This window comes from Panthera pardus, unplaced genomic scaffold, assembly GCF_024362965.1.
Source record: "Panthera pardus isolate Hobbes unplaced genomic scaffold, ASM2436296v1 HiC_scaffold_6, whole genome shotgun sequence".
Taxonomy (NCBI): Eukaryota; Metazoa; Chordata; class Mammalia; order Carnivora; family Felidae; genus Panthera; species Panthera pardus.
Window position 1 is genome coordinate 3,357,042 of NW_026526991.1, and position 15,085 is coordinate 3,372,126.

A 15,085-nucleotide genomic window follows, 5' to 3' on the forward strand; every position below is an offset into this window, starting at 1 on the left:
CCTTGTTCCAGGAACTTTAATATTTGTGAGAGAAAGTTCTGGCAAATACGCACCTTCCCTAGCGCTCTGTACCCCTCCGGCACAGGCGAGCAGGGCTGGCTCTCTCGTCTGACACTAGCACGTGCCTACTCCCAGCGCAGGCAGATCTGTTCTGTTGACAAGGACGGGCAGCAGCTGTAGCCAGGGCTGTCAGGGTGAAGGACGGAGCTGGTCCCACCAGGAGCTGACCGGATGGGGACGGTGGTCCTCGTGGACCCTGGCCCCATTAAGGTGGGCCTTGCAGCAGGGTATAGGAGGCAGGCATCCTGAGCCCAGAGGAGGAGGGGCCCTGGCTCCCCACTTCCTCAACACCAGGGCCAGGGGCCCTCTTTAGGCCCAGGTAGAACTCTCTGGAAGTCCCTAAGAGCGGGTGTGGGTCCTGGTCAGGCCTCATGGGCGGTCTCTGGGAAAAAGATCTCTCGGCATCGCTGTACTGTATCCTGCGGAGAGACCACGCTGTGGCCGACGGTCCGGGGGTCAGCGTAGATCTCAAAGTCATTCCCACCCTGCACACAAGAAAGGGCAGGGAAGACACAAACATGTAACGCCTGAAGGAGCTTCCCAGGGCTATGGCCCAGCATGCGCCCTGGCGAGGAGTCCCCCTCCCCACACTGGCTCCTGGAGCTGCCTCTTCTGCCCTCTCAGAACCACCAGGAAGCCCACCTTCCGGGCCTTCACCAGATCTGCCCTGACTCACTGTGTGACATGGGACAAGTGTCCAGCCAGCTCTGGCCCCAGCCTTCCAATCTGGGTAATGGGGCTGGTGAACACTAGCTGGTCTCCGGTAGTCTCCCAGGGGCCTGTTCTGTTGCCCTGTGTCCTGGCCTTGACCTGGGGGTGATTTGGGCCGGAAAGCACCTGGGCTGAGCCATACTCACGGGACTGGTCTCGTTCCCAAAGAAGTGAATGGTGTCAAAGCTGTCTTGGTCCAGACTGTCCAGGCAGTAGCGCTTGTCCCAGCCCTCAGGGAAGACGTCAAAGCTGATCATGCCTCCTGTGGGGGATGGCGGACTCGGCTAACAAAGTGGTGGCCCACTGGGTGAACTTGGGCAAGATCCCTCATTCATTCACTCGACAACCCTTGAGTGCCGGCTTAGAGCCTGGCAGAGGGCACGGAAGACTCAGGGACCTCACGAGAGTTGCGATCCAGGGAGAAGAACAGGCAGTAAACCAACCAGACCACCTCGGAGCATGTAAGTCAGTGGAGTCGGGGGAGAGAAGCTCCCCAGCCAGCACGGTTGGGGAGACCTCTCCGGGAGGGAACACTAAGGCCTAAACCAGAGTGGCAACTGCAGGGGAGCAGGCAGAGTCCCCAAGAAGGGCATGGAGTGTGCCAGCACCAGAGAAGGCTGGGACAGGGCAGGGGTGAGGCCATACAGGCCCTGGGGTCCAGTGAGGGCTCTGAGCAAGGGTACAGCATGGTCTGCTCTTCTGTGAGTGTCCCTCCGGACACTGGGCAGTGGGTGACGTGGCAGTGGGAGGACAGCTGTGCTGGAGTTAGCCAGAGCCTGAGAAGAGGCTGCAGGAGATGATGTGAGCTGTGGTCAGATTCCAGAACCATTCTGGATACAGGGCCTTGGGATTTGCTAGTAGACTGCAGGTGGGAAGGGGTGAGGGAGAAAATTGAGGGAGATGCTTTGGTTTTTGACCTGAGCACCTGGGTGGGTGGCAGGACATGGGCTGGGTTTTGGTGGGGAAGACTGGGGGCAAGAAAGCTTTCTAGAGGTGCTGGGGAGCGAGACGCTGGGCTGGCTTCTGTGTCAGGCTCTAAGACCCTCCACAGGACTAACAGATGGACATACCTCGGGAGAACCTCAGCCCTTTTCCGGCAAACTCTGTTTTCAGGGCTTCCACAAACTTCTCCCGGATCTTTTCCTTCTGCAAGAGGGGAGGGAGGAGACTCAGGGGGCTGCTGTGAGCCAGGCCCCGTGTGAGCTCAGGTAGACACCGTGACCACCCCCCCCCCCCCCCCCCACTTTACAGATGAGGAAACAGAGGCTCAGAGAGGGGGCTGTGCCTTGTTCAAGGTCATACAGCCTCAGTGGCAGAGCCAGGGCCTGAGTCAGAAAGTCTATGACCGAACTCAGGGCCGGATCCTGCCAGTGGGGATGTGGGCAGGGTATCTGGAGGAAGCCTCGGAGTGGAGGCATGAGGAGGAATTTGAGGGGACGGGGCAGTCTGAGTCCCAGGTCATAAGGTCCACTTCAGGGCAGGGCTCAGTCCTGTTGGCTCTGCCCAGCTCAACAAAACAAACCAGACACCAGAGATGGGCATGAGATGCCCATGAGGATGGGGAGCCCTGTTACTAAGTGGTTGTGTGTACTCAGAGGTCAGCAGGATGCCAGGTGGCCATGAGAGCCTGGCCAGTCAGCTCACAGGTGACCTGGAAGGGAGTTTGGACACATCCTGGGGAACCAAGAGTCACTGGGGACTCTTGGGAACAGAGTCCCCAGGACTATTTTAGTCAGTCCACATTGTGTAGGATTGGAGTGGAGAGAGGCAGGCAGTGGCCAATGGTTTGGGGCCTGCAGTAGGCCAGGAAGGGTGAGCTATAAGGCCAGATATGACCCAACCTGAGAGATAAGGGCCAGACCCTCTGGGTTCCAGGCCTGGCCGTGTGACTATGGACAAGTTGCCTGACTTCTCTGAGCTTATTTCCTGGACTAAAAGATGGAGGTAATAAATGAACCCTACCTAACCTGCGTCTCCTAGAAAAGCAGACAGGAGGCATGTGAGCCCCCTGCCTGCCTTGGTTTTGCCTTCTTAGCAGGCAGGCGGGCCCCCAGGGAGCCCAGAGTCCCCACCAGGGGCCACTTTGTGGGCCCAGGGTTAGAGTTAAAGGTGTCCCAGGCTCAGAATAAACGTTCCCACATCGCCTAGGATGCTGTATCTCCTGGTCTACAGAACCAAGCTGATCACTGGACAGCCTGTGTCAAGTCCAGCGTCAGCAAGGACGAGCACTGTGACTTGAGCTGGTCACTTAACCTCTGGCCTCAGAGTCCTCATCTGAGGAAGGGGACTACCTGCCCTTGGGATCTGAAGGACCAGAGAATAAAATATTTATATGGGATCCTGGCTGGTGTAGGGCATACAGATCAGGAAGTTCATGCCCCCCACCTCCAATATCAGAAGGGGGCAAACAGGAGCCAGAAAGACGAGAGAAGACCCTGGGAGCTTTGGGAAGGGTCAGTGTCTTAGACTTCCATCTCGTCTAGTCATTATAGCCCACGAGATGGTAACTATGCTTACCCCCACTCTACAGACATGAAAACAGAGGCACACAGTAGTAAAGCCACTTTTCCAGGCTGCTCAGCAAGCAGGAGGTGGAGCTAGGATTGGAAACTGGGTGGCCTGAGTAGAGGCCACCTCTCAGTATGTGCATGGGAGAGGCTCTCTGCCAATGGTCAGTGTTAACCACCCCAAAAAGAAAAAGTCTTCATGCCTGTGGGCATTGCCTATTCTAAACCTTGGGACCCAGAGTGGGAATGGGGGGTCGGTGAGCTGGAAGGCATCCCTGTGAGTCCCACCCACCCTCAGGGAAACACCAGAGGGGAACAGGTAGAGTCCCAAGGTCCCAGGTTCAAATCTTTGCTCTGTAACCAATTCCCTAAGTGACCTTGGCAAGGCATTTCCCCTCTCTGAGCCTCAGTTTCCTCTTTCATAAAATGGGGATAACACCACCTATTTCATTCATTCAGCAAGTATTTCTCTCGAGCACTTGCTACGTGCTGGGCACATGCTGGGCACAGGGGATCCAGCGGTGAATAGCCACAGAAATCCTGGCCCTTAAGCAGCTTATAGCTTCAGCAGGGGAAACAGATAATAACCAAGATTTGAAAAGTAGGTGATAGGGGCACCTGGGTGGCTCAATTGGTTAAGCATCTGACTTCGGCTTGGGTCATGATCTCGCAGTCTGTGAGTTCGAGCCCCGCATCAGGTTCTGTGCTGACAGCTCAGAGCCTGGAGCCTGCTTCAGAGCCTGTGTCTCCCTCTCTCTACCTGCCCCTTCCCCACTCACACTCTGTCTCTCTCTGTCTCAAAAACAAATAAACATTAAAAAAAAGAAAAGAAAAAGAAAAGTAGGTGATAGAGTGTATTAGAGGGTAGCGATGGCTGCTTGGGGAGGAACAAGAGAGGAGTAGGAGGTGCAGGGGGACGCACTGTTGAATGGAATGAGAAAGTGACACGTGAGCAAATGTGAAGAGGAAAGGACCAGCTGAGCCTGAGGAAAGTGTGTTCCAGGCAGAAGGCACAGCCCTGAAGTGGGAACCTGTCTGCTATCTCTAGAATCAGCAAGGAGAACATGGTTGAAGCAGAGACAGCAAAGGGGAGAGAAGGCCACAGACGGGCCAGCGGGAAAAGGCTTTGGATGGGTGGACTCACTCCATCCCTGAAAGGGCAGGGTAGGCGGCAGGCTTGATAAGCAAAACCCAAGTCAAGGTTTAGCAGGGGCAGCACATGCAAAGGCGAGAGAAATACTGGTATGTGCCAAGAACAGATGCAGAGAGAAGGCTGAAGGGGTGGGCCTGACCTGAGCAGACCCCTCAGGGCTCAGGGCGGCACAGGAGGGGCTGAGACACTGCTCAGTTGGCGAGAGGAGCAACGGAAGTTCTGTAAGCAGGGAGTGCATGGGGGCAGAGGTGCTTCAAAAAGGTTCCCAGTGGCACCGTTAGAGAACAGACTGGCAGGAGCTTATTGGGGAGGGGGTGGGGAGAGACACATAAGTGAACAGATTTGAGACAACTCCGGAGGCTGAATCAAGAGGAGTTACTGCTGGGGCGCCTGGGTGGCTCAGTCGATTAAGTGTACGACTTCAGCTCAGGTCATGATCTCACAGTCCGTGAGTTCGAGCCCCAAGTCAGGCTCTGTGCCGACAGCTCAGAGCCTGGAGCCTGCTTCGGATTCTGTGTCTCCCTCTCTCTCCCCCTCCCCTGCTTGCACTCTCTCTCTCAAAAATAAAATAAAAACATTAAAAAAAAAACAAAAAAAAGAGGAGTTACTGCTGTACCCTACAAGGGTGGGAAGGTGGAAATGATACCCTAGGCTGTTGGCTTAGATAAGTGGTGGCTAGTGGTGGAGGGAAACCAGCCATGTTGGAAAGACGCAGAAGTGCCTAGACCATGGCACAGGGTGGGTGTCCAAAAGGGGACTGGTTGAATCAGACCACCACTGCTAATCCATTTCACTGATGGGAAAACAAAGGTCCACAGAGGTCGAGTAACTGAGGCCCTACAGCCCAAGGTCACACGGTTGGTGGCACCTTGTCTAGTTCGGAGAACTCGATTCGCTCCTCCAGGGTACAGCTCCGGCCGATGGGTGAGATGTTCAGCATGCCATTCCGGAACTCGATGAAGGTTCCACTGATGGTAACGGGGGTAGGAAGGGGGGCAGGGAGCCAGAGAGAAGGAGAACGGCCCTGAATTCAAATCCAGCCCCATTCGGGACCACGGCCTCCTTGGACCTCCCAGGAGACAAGAATTCACGCACCAGTAAGTTGGGGCCCTGGAGCGTGCAGGTCCCATCGGAGAGACCCACCCCTGTCCTCCCTCAGGCCTGGGACGGAGGGGGAAGGCCGGATGCAAGGCTGGGAGGGGTCTCACCGCTTCTTGGGCAGCCTGAGCAGGGCCATGTAGCGGAGGCAGAAGTTGATCAAGTCTTGCAGCAGCTCCTCCCCCAGGTGGCTCTGGATGGTCTGGGCAAGGAACAGGGGGCTCTGGGTTTGGCGGGCACAGTGCCCTCCCCCAGCCCAGGACAGAGGCACCACAGGCTATGTCACTATGGAAAAGTGTCCGGGGCTGAGGCTCTGGGGGCCACTGACCTGCTTGGAGAGCAGTCTTCCGTGCTTATACTGCACTGTCCCATTCTCGGCAAACACATAATCAAACTTCTCGATGACTTCAGGGACATGTAGAGGCCAGGGGGAAAGAAAGAGTGTGAGACCAGGTACCCAGAGCCAAGTAGAGGGATAAAGCCCACACTCCTTGGTTTGGCATTCAAAGCCCATTTATTCCACCCCGAACCTGCTTTTCTAGGCTCTTCACTTTCAGCTTTTTCCCCACACAAGCCAGTCACACCTCTGGGCCTTTGCTCACACAGGTCCTTCTGCCTGGACCACCTTCTCCCACTCCCCGATCTGGCTCCCTCCTCCAGAAGCCTTCCAGGACTCCTCAACAGAGGGAGTCATTTCTGCTCTGTGATCTCACAGCGCCACCATCCAGGCACCATCCAGGGGCTTCTGTCACTGGTTGCATGGGGGGATTTTCAGCTCTGGCTGCCACGTAAGTGGCTGGAGGGTGTGGGAGGAGGAGGTGCGGGGGGCACAGCCAGGAGGCTGGTGCAGGGTCTAGGTGGAGGCGATCACCTGGACAATGGAGTGGCAGTGGAGACGCAGACATGGACACACAGGGAGCTATTTCTAGACTTCCTGGAGAATGCACGAGGGGGTACGGGAAAGGGAAAAGTCAAGTAAGTTTCTGGTTTGAGAACTGGTGGGATCTGCCCTAACTGAGCTGAGACCAGGAACTCAGCTGAGAACAGATGCTCTGGGTCTAAAACAACTTCTGAGTGACTTCAGATCCTTCTCTGTTAAATGGGATAACCAAGCCCTTCCTAAAGTTGGTGGTGAGGAGTAAATGAAAAGAAGTTAACATATGGCCATTTTCAGCAATGGTAGCCATTACTAACTACTATGCATTTCAGGGGCCAGGCAGGGGCCACCGACTGGGCCAGCCAGGCATAACTATGTGCATTTTAAAGACAAGGAAATCATCCTAGACTCAGCAAAGAGAGCAGAGAATGTGAGCTACTCATGGGCAATATTCTGTCTGCTTTGTTCCCTGTTTCTCCAAAGCCTGGCACAGTGCCAGGCACATGGTAGGTGCTCACTGTGAATCAGTGAGGGGAGTATTTCGCTGTTTCCCCCTACTTCCTCTGCAGCACAGAATCGGGGCAGGGTCTTTGAAGGCACATGGGTCCAGGAGCCTCCCGAACTCCCCACTCCCTGCACCCCCCATCCTAACCGTGGGTGGCTCTGGGCGCTGCTCGTACCTTCATCCCCCTCTCCCAGCTGCTCAGCAATCTTAGAGTAGTCCGAGCCGCCCACGACACCGATCTGCACCCTAGTTCGCAGCTTCTGCAGGAAGGCAGCCACCTCAGGGTCAATTTTCTGCAGGGACAGGTTGGGGAAAGCACAAGATTTGTGGCTGTCAGCATGTCTGGGACCCCCACTCAATCCTCACTCGGTGCTCAGAATCCATTGGCATCTGAGGTTCAAGGTTTAGAACCCAGACCACATAACTAGATGTAATGGGTTCAAAAAGTCTCTCAGCTGCAGGATGATCTTGAGCAATGGGCTTTGTTTTCTTTGCCTTACTTGTCCCATCTATACAATGGGGGAAACAGAGTAGCAACCAGATGGAGGCAGTCACTGCTAAGATTAAATGAGATCGTGGATCCAGAGTGCTTGGAAATAAACAAGCAATTAACTGGTGACTAATCACATGAGGATTCCCCACCAAGGAAATGCAAACTAATGAGTTACACTCTATGTTTTCAAACTTTCAGCTCTTTAAAGCTGACAATATGTGTAGTAAATGATGATGTCAGATGTTGCCTATGAGAGTGTGAACTGGTGTAGCCACTTTGGAGGGTAATTTGGCAATATCTATGAAAACTCAAAATGCGTGTGCCCCATTACCCAGAACTTCCGCTTCTCTTGCCTGGATGTATATGGAGGTCTCCTGGGGTATGGTTTATAATAGTGAAAACCTGCAAACAACTCATAGGCTCATCAATCAGAGAATGGTAAATACCTGCTCTGAAACACTACACTGTGGTTACACAGAATAAGGCAGGCCTGTGCTTCCAATATGGGAGAGTCCTGAGACATGCTGTTAACTGTTAAAAGCAAGTTCCAGGAAGGCACACACAGTATGATATCACCCATTGAATTAGGGGAAAAAAAAGCGGGGGGGGGGGCGCCTGCATGGCTCAGTTGGTTAAGTGTCCAACTTTGGCTCAGGTCATGATCTCGCGGTCTGTGGGTTCAAGCCCTGAGTCAGGCTCTGTGCTGACAGCTCAGAGCCTGGAGCCTGCTTCGGATTCTGTGTCTCCTCTCTCTCTGCACCTCCCCTGCTCGTGGTCTGCCTCTCCCTCAAAAATAAATGAATATTAAAAAAATAAATAAATAGGGGCGCCTGGGTGGCGCAGTCGGTTAAGCGTCCGACTTCAGCCAGGTCACGATCTCACGGTCCGTGAGTTCGAGCCCCGCGTCAGGCTCTGGGCTGATGGCTCAGAGCCTGGAGCCTGTTTCCGATTCTGTGTCTCCCTCTCTCTCTGTCCCTCCCCCGTTCATGCTCTGTCTCTCTCTGTCCCAAAAATAAATAAACGTTGAAAAAAAAAAAAAATTTAAAAAAAAAAAAAATAAAATAAATAAATAAAAGAAGCCTCACAAAACAATGCTTAATATTTGTTCTGAGCAAACAGATCTAGATGAAGGTCTGGAGGGAAGCCACAGGAGAGGCAACCACCTTTCTTTCGGGAGGGGGTGGGCCAGGGATCCTGACATAGTCAGAGGGAACTTTAGCCTTCTCTGTTGTTTTCATTCTTTACAAAAGAAAGTGTTTATGAATACGTGTACAATTAAAAATTAACTTTTATTGGGGCGCCTGGGTGGCTCAGTAGGTTAAGTGTCGGACTTCAGTTCAGGTCATCATCTCACAGTTTGAGTTTGAGCCCCGCGTCGGGCTCAGTGCTGTCAGTGCACAGCCTGCTTAGGATCCTCTGTCTCCCTCTCTCTCTCGGTCCCTTCCTCGCTCGCTCTCTGTCTCTCAAAAATAAATAATAAACATTACGGGTACCTGCATGGTTCAGATGGTTGAGCGACCGATTTCAGCGCAGGTCATTATCTCACAGTTCGTGGGTTCAAGCCCTGCATCAGGCTCTGTGCTAACAGCTCAGAACCTGGAGCATGCTTCAGATGGTCTCCCTCTCTCTCTGCCCCTCCTCTGCTCACACTGTGTGTGTGTCTCTCTCAAAAATAAATAAACATTTAAAACAAATTTTTTAAATAAACATTAAAAAATTAACTTTTAGGGGCGCCTAGGTGGCTCAGTCGGTTAAGCGGCCGACTTTGGCTCAGGTCACGATCTCACGGTCTGTGAGTTTGAGCCCCGCGTCGGGCTCTGTGCTGACAGCTCAGAGCCTGGAGCCTGTTTGAGATTCTGCGTCTCCCTCTCGCTGACCCTCCCTTGTTCATGCTGTCTCTGTCTCAAAAATAAAATAAAAACGTTAAAAAAAAAAATTAAAAAAAAATTTAACTTTTAGTTTTTAGCTTATATATTTATTTTTTTAGGAATCTCTACACTATGTGGGGCTAGAACTTACGACCCCCAGATCAAGAGGTGCATGCTCTTCTGAGCCAGCCCGGTAGCCCAAAAATTAACTTTTTTTTTTTTTTTTTTTAATTTTTTTTTTCAATGTTTTTTATTTATTTTTGGGACAGAGAGAGACAGAGCATGAACGGGGGAGGGGCAGAGAGAGAGGGAGACACAGAATCGGAAACAGGCTCCAGGCTCCGAGCCATCAGCCCAGAGCCCGACGCGGGGCTCGAACTCACGGACCGCGAGATCGTGACCTGGCTGAAGTCGGAGGCCTAACCGACTGCGCCACCCAGGCGCCCCAAAAATTAACTTTTAAAAAGCACTAAGGATAGGGCTTGGCATGAACACTGAAGGACAATAATAACACACTGTTCTTATATAGGCTGATGGGTCAGTGGAGCAAAGGGTCAGAGGGAGGGGCTGGGGCTGTGTCTTCGACCCTGCCACCCTCCCTCCACTGACCTCTTTCTGCCATCCTTGAGGAGGACCCTGAGAGCTGCTGGAGGCAGGGCAGCCAAATACCTCCTTGTACCCCCAGAACCCAATCCAGGGCCGTCCAATAGGGAAGGGGGAATCATTCAGGACCTAAAAGGGGAGGTTAAGGCCTGGGTTTCCATCAGTCTCTGCCCTGCAACCCAGCCCTACTGGCTCTCTGCTCTAGGGGTCTTAGCTGTTCCTTATGCCCAGGGACTGGAGGGCAGAATACCCTTAGGGCCAACAAGAAAGAGGTCTGCTTATTTATGTACCCAGATGGAGAGGATCAGATTGGGGGCTCATCTAGGGTGAGATCCAAAGCTAGAAAAACTGAGCGTGGAGCAGAGTTTGGCGACAAGCCTTTAAACAAGCAGTACTCCCACCCTCCTTGTGCCACAGCATGTTCAGTGACCAGACCAGGCCTGGGGGACTCTCATCTCCATCCAGGTGGTCAGAGCCCAAAACTAATCCGAAAAGTTACAGAAGCCTTACCTCCTTCCATAACTGGGGATGGGAGGTAAAGTGGGTGAGGAGCTTGAGAAAACAGACCTCCACCCAGGCCTGTAAAGGCCTGGTGGGCTGGCTCCGAGACCCCCGAATCCCACTAGGTGGCGACTCTGATGCTTGGGTGCGCGCAGAGGGCTCTGGGCTAGGGCTCTAGAGCCCCGGGCTCAGTCGCCAGCTTCGGGCTACAGGTGCATCCTAGGGGCGGGTGCCCGGGCTGGCGAGGCGGGGGCGCCCGGGGACCAGGCCTCAGCGAGAGGAGGCCTGAACGGGGGCAGCGAAGCTAGGTCCCCGCTCGCAGCCTCCTCCCTCCAGAATCCCACCCGCCCCGACGCTCCCGGGCAGAAGGTGAGCGCAGACGCTCGGGGGATGGGACATGGAGGACCGAGTCCCCATCACTCCCAGTAGGCGGCCCTGGGGCATTAGGGGGCTGTATACCGCTGCATCCTACACTCGGTCCTGGGGTGTCCAGGGTCACGTCGCTGCAGCCCCTCTCTGTCCACGTGACACCACTACACCCGACCGGGAGCTGCTGAACGTCAGGGCCTTACCTGGCGAGCCGGCGTGAGGGGTCCCGTCCACGTCAAACAGGCAGAGGACGCGCTCCTTCCTGCGGGCGCCCTCAGTGGCGACCGCCATGGCTGCAGCTCGGCGCGCGCGGCAGAGTGCAGCGATGCCGCCCTCCAGAGCCGAGTAGGAAAGAGGCTAGACTAGGCGGGGGCGCGGGAGGGGCGGGGCCAGGGCGTGATCTCGGCGGGAGAAGGACTGCCCTGACGGGGCGGGGGCGGGGCCTGAGCTGACTCCGGAAGGCTGATTCTGATTGCACCAGGTGGGGAGGGGGCGTGGCATAGGGAGGAGCAGAGAGCAGCAGGCTGGTCTGATTGTTCCAAACCAGACGTAGGCGGGGCCTGAGCCTGGGCGCGACGGGAAGTGAGGCATAGAACCCGAAGAGAGGAGCGGGGCCAGAGTTGGTGCTCGGCGGGAATATTCTGATTGCATCTGATCTTGGGTGGCTGGACGGGGGCGGAGCCTCAAAACCCTGCAGTGCAGTGAGAGGGCGGGACTCCAAGAACCTGAGCTGTCCCCGAGTCTCCCCCGCCCGCCGTCAGTCGCTCCGTGACTCACCCGTTCTTTGCTAATGCCTTTGCCCTACAAATCTTAAGCGTTAATCTGATGGCCTTTGCTCAGGCTCTGGACTTTACCAGATGGCCTTGGCGGACTAATAATCCTTCCACTGTCATTCTGTCCACCCCGTGAGGCCTAGCTCATGGATCACCTCCTTCAAGAAACCTTTCTGGATCCCTCTATTCATAATTATTTAACCATCACGTTGACTCTATAATCAGTCCTAGGTTGCCTTCCCTCCCAGCTCCACCACTATGTGACTAAACAAGTCACTTCACCTCTCTGAGGCTTTGTGTCTCCATCTGTGAAATGGGAAGAATATCACCTACTCTGTAGGATTGTTGTGCATATGCAAAGAAAAAATGTAAAAGAGCCCACATAGGACCTGGCACACAGCAGGCCTATTCCAAAGGAGAATTTGTATAGATGTGTTTGATACCGTTACTGATTAAACAGGTATTGCACGTCAAAAGTCTTAAAAATGGGCAGACCTCTGAGCCAGCAATTTAACTTTTAGAAAATAAGGGAAAAAAATGGGGATTGGTTAAATTATGATCTATTTATGAGATGAAGTGCCGCGAAGCCATAAAAATCTGTGTTATAGAATATTTAGCGTGGAAAAAGCATGGTAATGAAAAGCAGCAGGCTGTCTCTGGGTGCTGGTATTATGGTGAATTTCAAAGTTCCCTTTGAAATGCATGGACTACAGCTTCCTCTTCTCCAGGATTCTGTTTTGGCTTCCTTCCATACTGCTAGAGCCAAGCCCCCCCCCCCCCCCCCCCCCCCCCCCCCCCCCCCCCGCTCCCAGGGAGTGCCATTCAGTTTGGGAGTATGCCTGGGTGGGCATTTTTGCTGCATCCACTATTCTTGCCAATGCCTGTGATGAAGTTTGGGGGTGATGGTTTGTGGGGTCCAGAGCCGATGGCCAAGAAAGAATTCTTGAAGGCGTCTTTGGTGCAAAAAGGTAATTTTATTAAAGCATAGGGACAGGACCCGTGGGCAGGTAAGAGCTGTACAGCGAGTGTGGGGAGTGACCCTTTTATGGAGTCGGGGAGATGAAGTAAGGAGGAAGTTTCTAAAGACTTTCACATGCTAAAGACATACTGGAGGCCTAGCTATTGTCGAATTAAGGTGGTTTTTCCCTCTAGCAAAGCATTAATATTGACAACAGGGAGTTCCTGGACTTTAGGCCATTGATGGGATTGCCTTTTTCTGGTAAACTGGTGGAGTCTCTTATCTGTTTAACCATTTGTTTTTTTGTCCTTTCCTGTTTTTGGGTAGCTGGGAGTGTCCAAGGAATAAATACACGTCCCCACCTGGGAAGGGGGTGTGTGCCAGCTTTACTTTGCCCTCAGCTTACCTCACGCTCCCTCATCACCTGTGATCAGCTCTGGCAGTTTAGGCCATGCAAAGACACACATCCACACACCTATGAGTGGCACTTCAGTGCACAATGCTTTTGATAGTTTTTTGTTTTGTTTTTTTGTCTTGGTAGCTGCAGTGCCCTAGGAAGATCTGATATGGTTTGAAATGTTGGGGTTTGGAGCTGAAGTCCAAGAAAGAATTCTGGAGATGTCTTCGGTGTAAACATGTGTTTTTATTATAGCACAGGGATAGGACCCATGGGCAGAAAGAGCTGGAATGGGTTGTGAGGAGTAACTGATTATATACTTTGGGATTTGGGGAAGGTAAAGACAGAAGTTTCCAAAAGGACTTTCATATGCTAAAGAAGATTCTCAGGATCTAAGAGGCCTTGCTATTGTCAAACTATGATCTTTTTTTTTTTTTTTTTTTTTTTTTTTTTTTTTTTTTTTACTGTAGCAAAACATTAACTTTGAGACAGTTGGAACTTCCAGGAGGAATATTAAACTCTGCCTGTCTCAAGGATTTGTCAATGGGCTGCAGGTTATAAGGAAATTTAATTTTGTCTACATTTCCTTTTGCCTTTGTTCTCATCAGATCGCTCGAGGCAGAGTCCGGAAAACCGCAGTTTGGTCCCTGCTAACTATAAGGACTTGGACAAGTCACATTTCCCGAACTGTTTCTTCATCTACATAATGGGGACGTAATCCCCACCTGATAGGACTTGAACAGTGAGCTAGGAATAACCATTATTTATTGACCCCCTTACTATGTGCTAGCCATCACACTGGACAGTTGACTGCATATCTTCATGCATTCTCACAGAAGCTCTAGAAGGTATTGTCTCCACTTGGTGAGGAAAAACAAAAGGGATGTACCCAAGGCTATATAAAGCAACCTGGCAGGCCTGCCGGGCTGAGACCAGAGCGAACAGGTAAGGTGATTACCTGCACAGGCAAAAAACTTAGGAGGACACCAAAATAAACATCAAAATAAGTGGCGTTTTAATTTTTTTCTTTCTAATTTAATATTTTTAAAAATAAAAATTAATGCCAAAAAAATCCGTGATGAGCAAAATATAGAAAAAAATGTAAAAGACAGGATCAATAATTGTGTCCTGCTGAGGAGCCATATTCAACCCGGGCCATAGGAAAACACCTGTTTGTTTGTTTGTTTGTTTGTTTGTTTGTTTGTTTGTTTCCAGGCCCTATGCCAGAGTTTGGTTCATTCATTAAACAAATGTGTTGGGGTACACACTGTTCTGGATTCTGGGAATACTGTAGAGAACAAAACAAGGGCCTTGCCCTCAAGAAGCGTTTGTTTTCTGTTGAATACTGACAGCAAGCAGAACCATCTCCGCGGGAAGGAAAACCCAACTCGATCTGCTCTTCCTGCTCCATCCAGATCTGGTCCTTGGGTCTCTGGGCACTGGTGATGAGGGAGCATAAGGCAAGCTGAGGGCAAAGCGAAAACTAGCAAACACGCCCCTCCCCCCAGGTGGGATACTTGTGACATTCCTCAGGCACTCCAGGCTGCCCTAAAGCTGAGAGAAGGAAAAAAGAAATAGTTAACTGATAGAAATCACAGTCGTGCAGGACAGGAGTCACCAATAGTTTGCAAATGCAAATGTTTTAGTAAATTACAAGAAAAAGGCAATCTTATCAATAGCCTGATCTCCAGAAACCTATAGACTCAGTTTCCTGGAGCCCCAACATCACCCTCCCTTCCGTAGTGATCTGGGAAACAAAGGCAAGAAGGAAATGGTAAATAAAATTAAATTTCTTTATAACCTGCAGCCCATTGGTAAATACTTGAGGCAAATACAGAGCATAGCATTTCTCTAGGAACTCTCTACGGTCTTCATGTTAATGCCCTACTAGAGGGAAAACAACCTTAGCTTGACTATTGCAAGGCCTCCTATCTTCTGAGTCCTCTTTAGCATATGAAAGTCTTTTTGGAGACCTCCCTTTTGCCTTTACCTCCCCTAACTCATGGTATATAACCAGTCACTATTCACAACCCCAGTGCAGTTCTTTCTGCCCATGGGTCCTGTCCCTGTGCTTTAATAAACTCACCTTTTTTTGCACCAAAGACGTCTTCCAGAATTCTTTCTTGGCCATCGGCTCTGGACCCCCACGACTCCAAAACCCCACCACTGGCAGGGCCTGAGACCCCTCCCAGGGACCAGTCAGCTAGTATAG

General features: G+C 52.0%; 1 protein-coding gene across 1 annotated transcript; it reads right to left on the reverse strand.

The window, feature by feature from the left end:
• Positions 1 to 11,103, reverse strand: PMM1 (phosphomannomutase 1). The gene is given in 9 exon segments (XM_019447017.2): positions 1 to 545; positions 918 to 1,033; positions 1,842 to 1,917; positions 5,300 to 5,399; positions 5,640 to 5,731; positions 5,858 to 5,934; positions 7,087 to 7,204; positions 10,949 to 10,966; positions 10,968 to 11,103. Coding segments are annotated over 9 exon segments (789 nt in total). The 5' UTR covers positions 11,037 to 11,103; the 3' UTR covers positions 1 to 422.
• Positions 11,104 to 15,085: the final 3,982 nt, after the last annotated feature.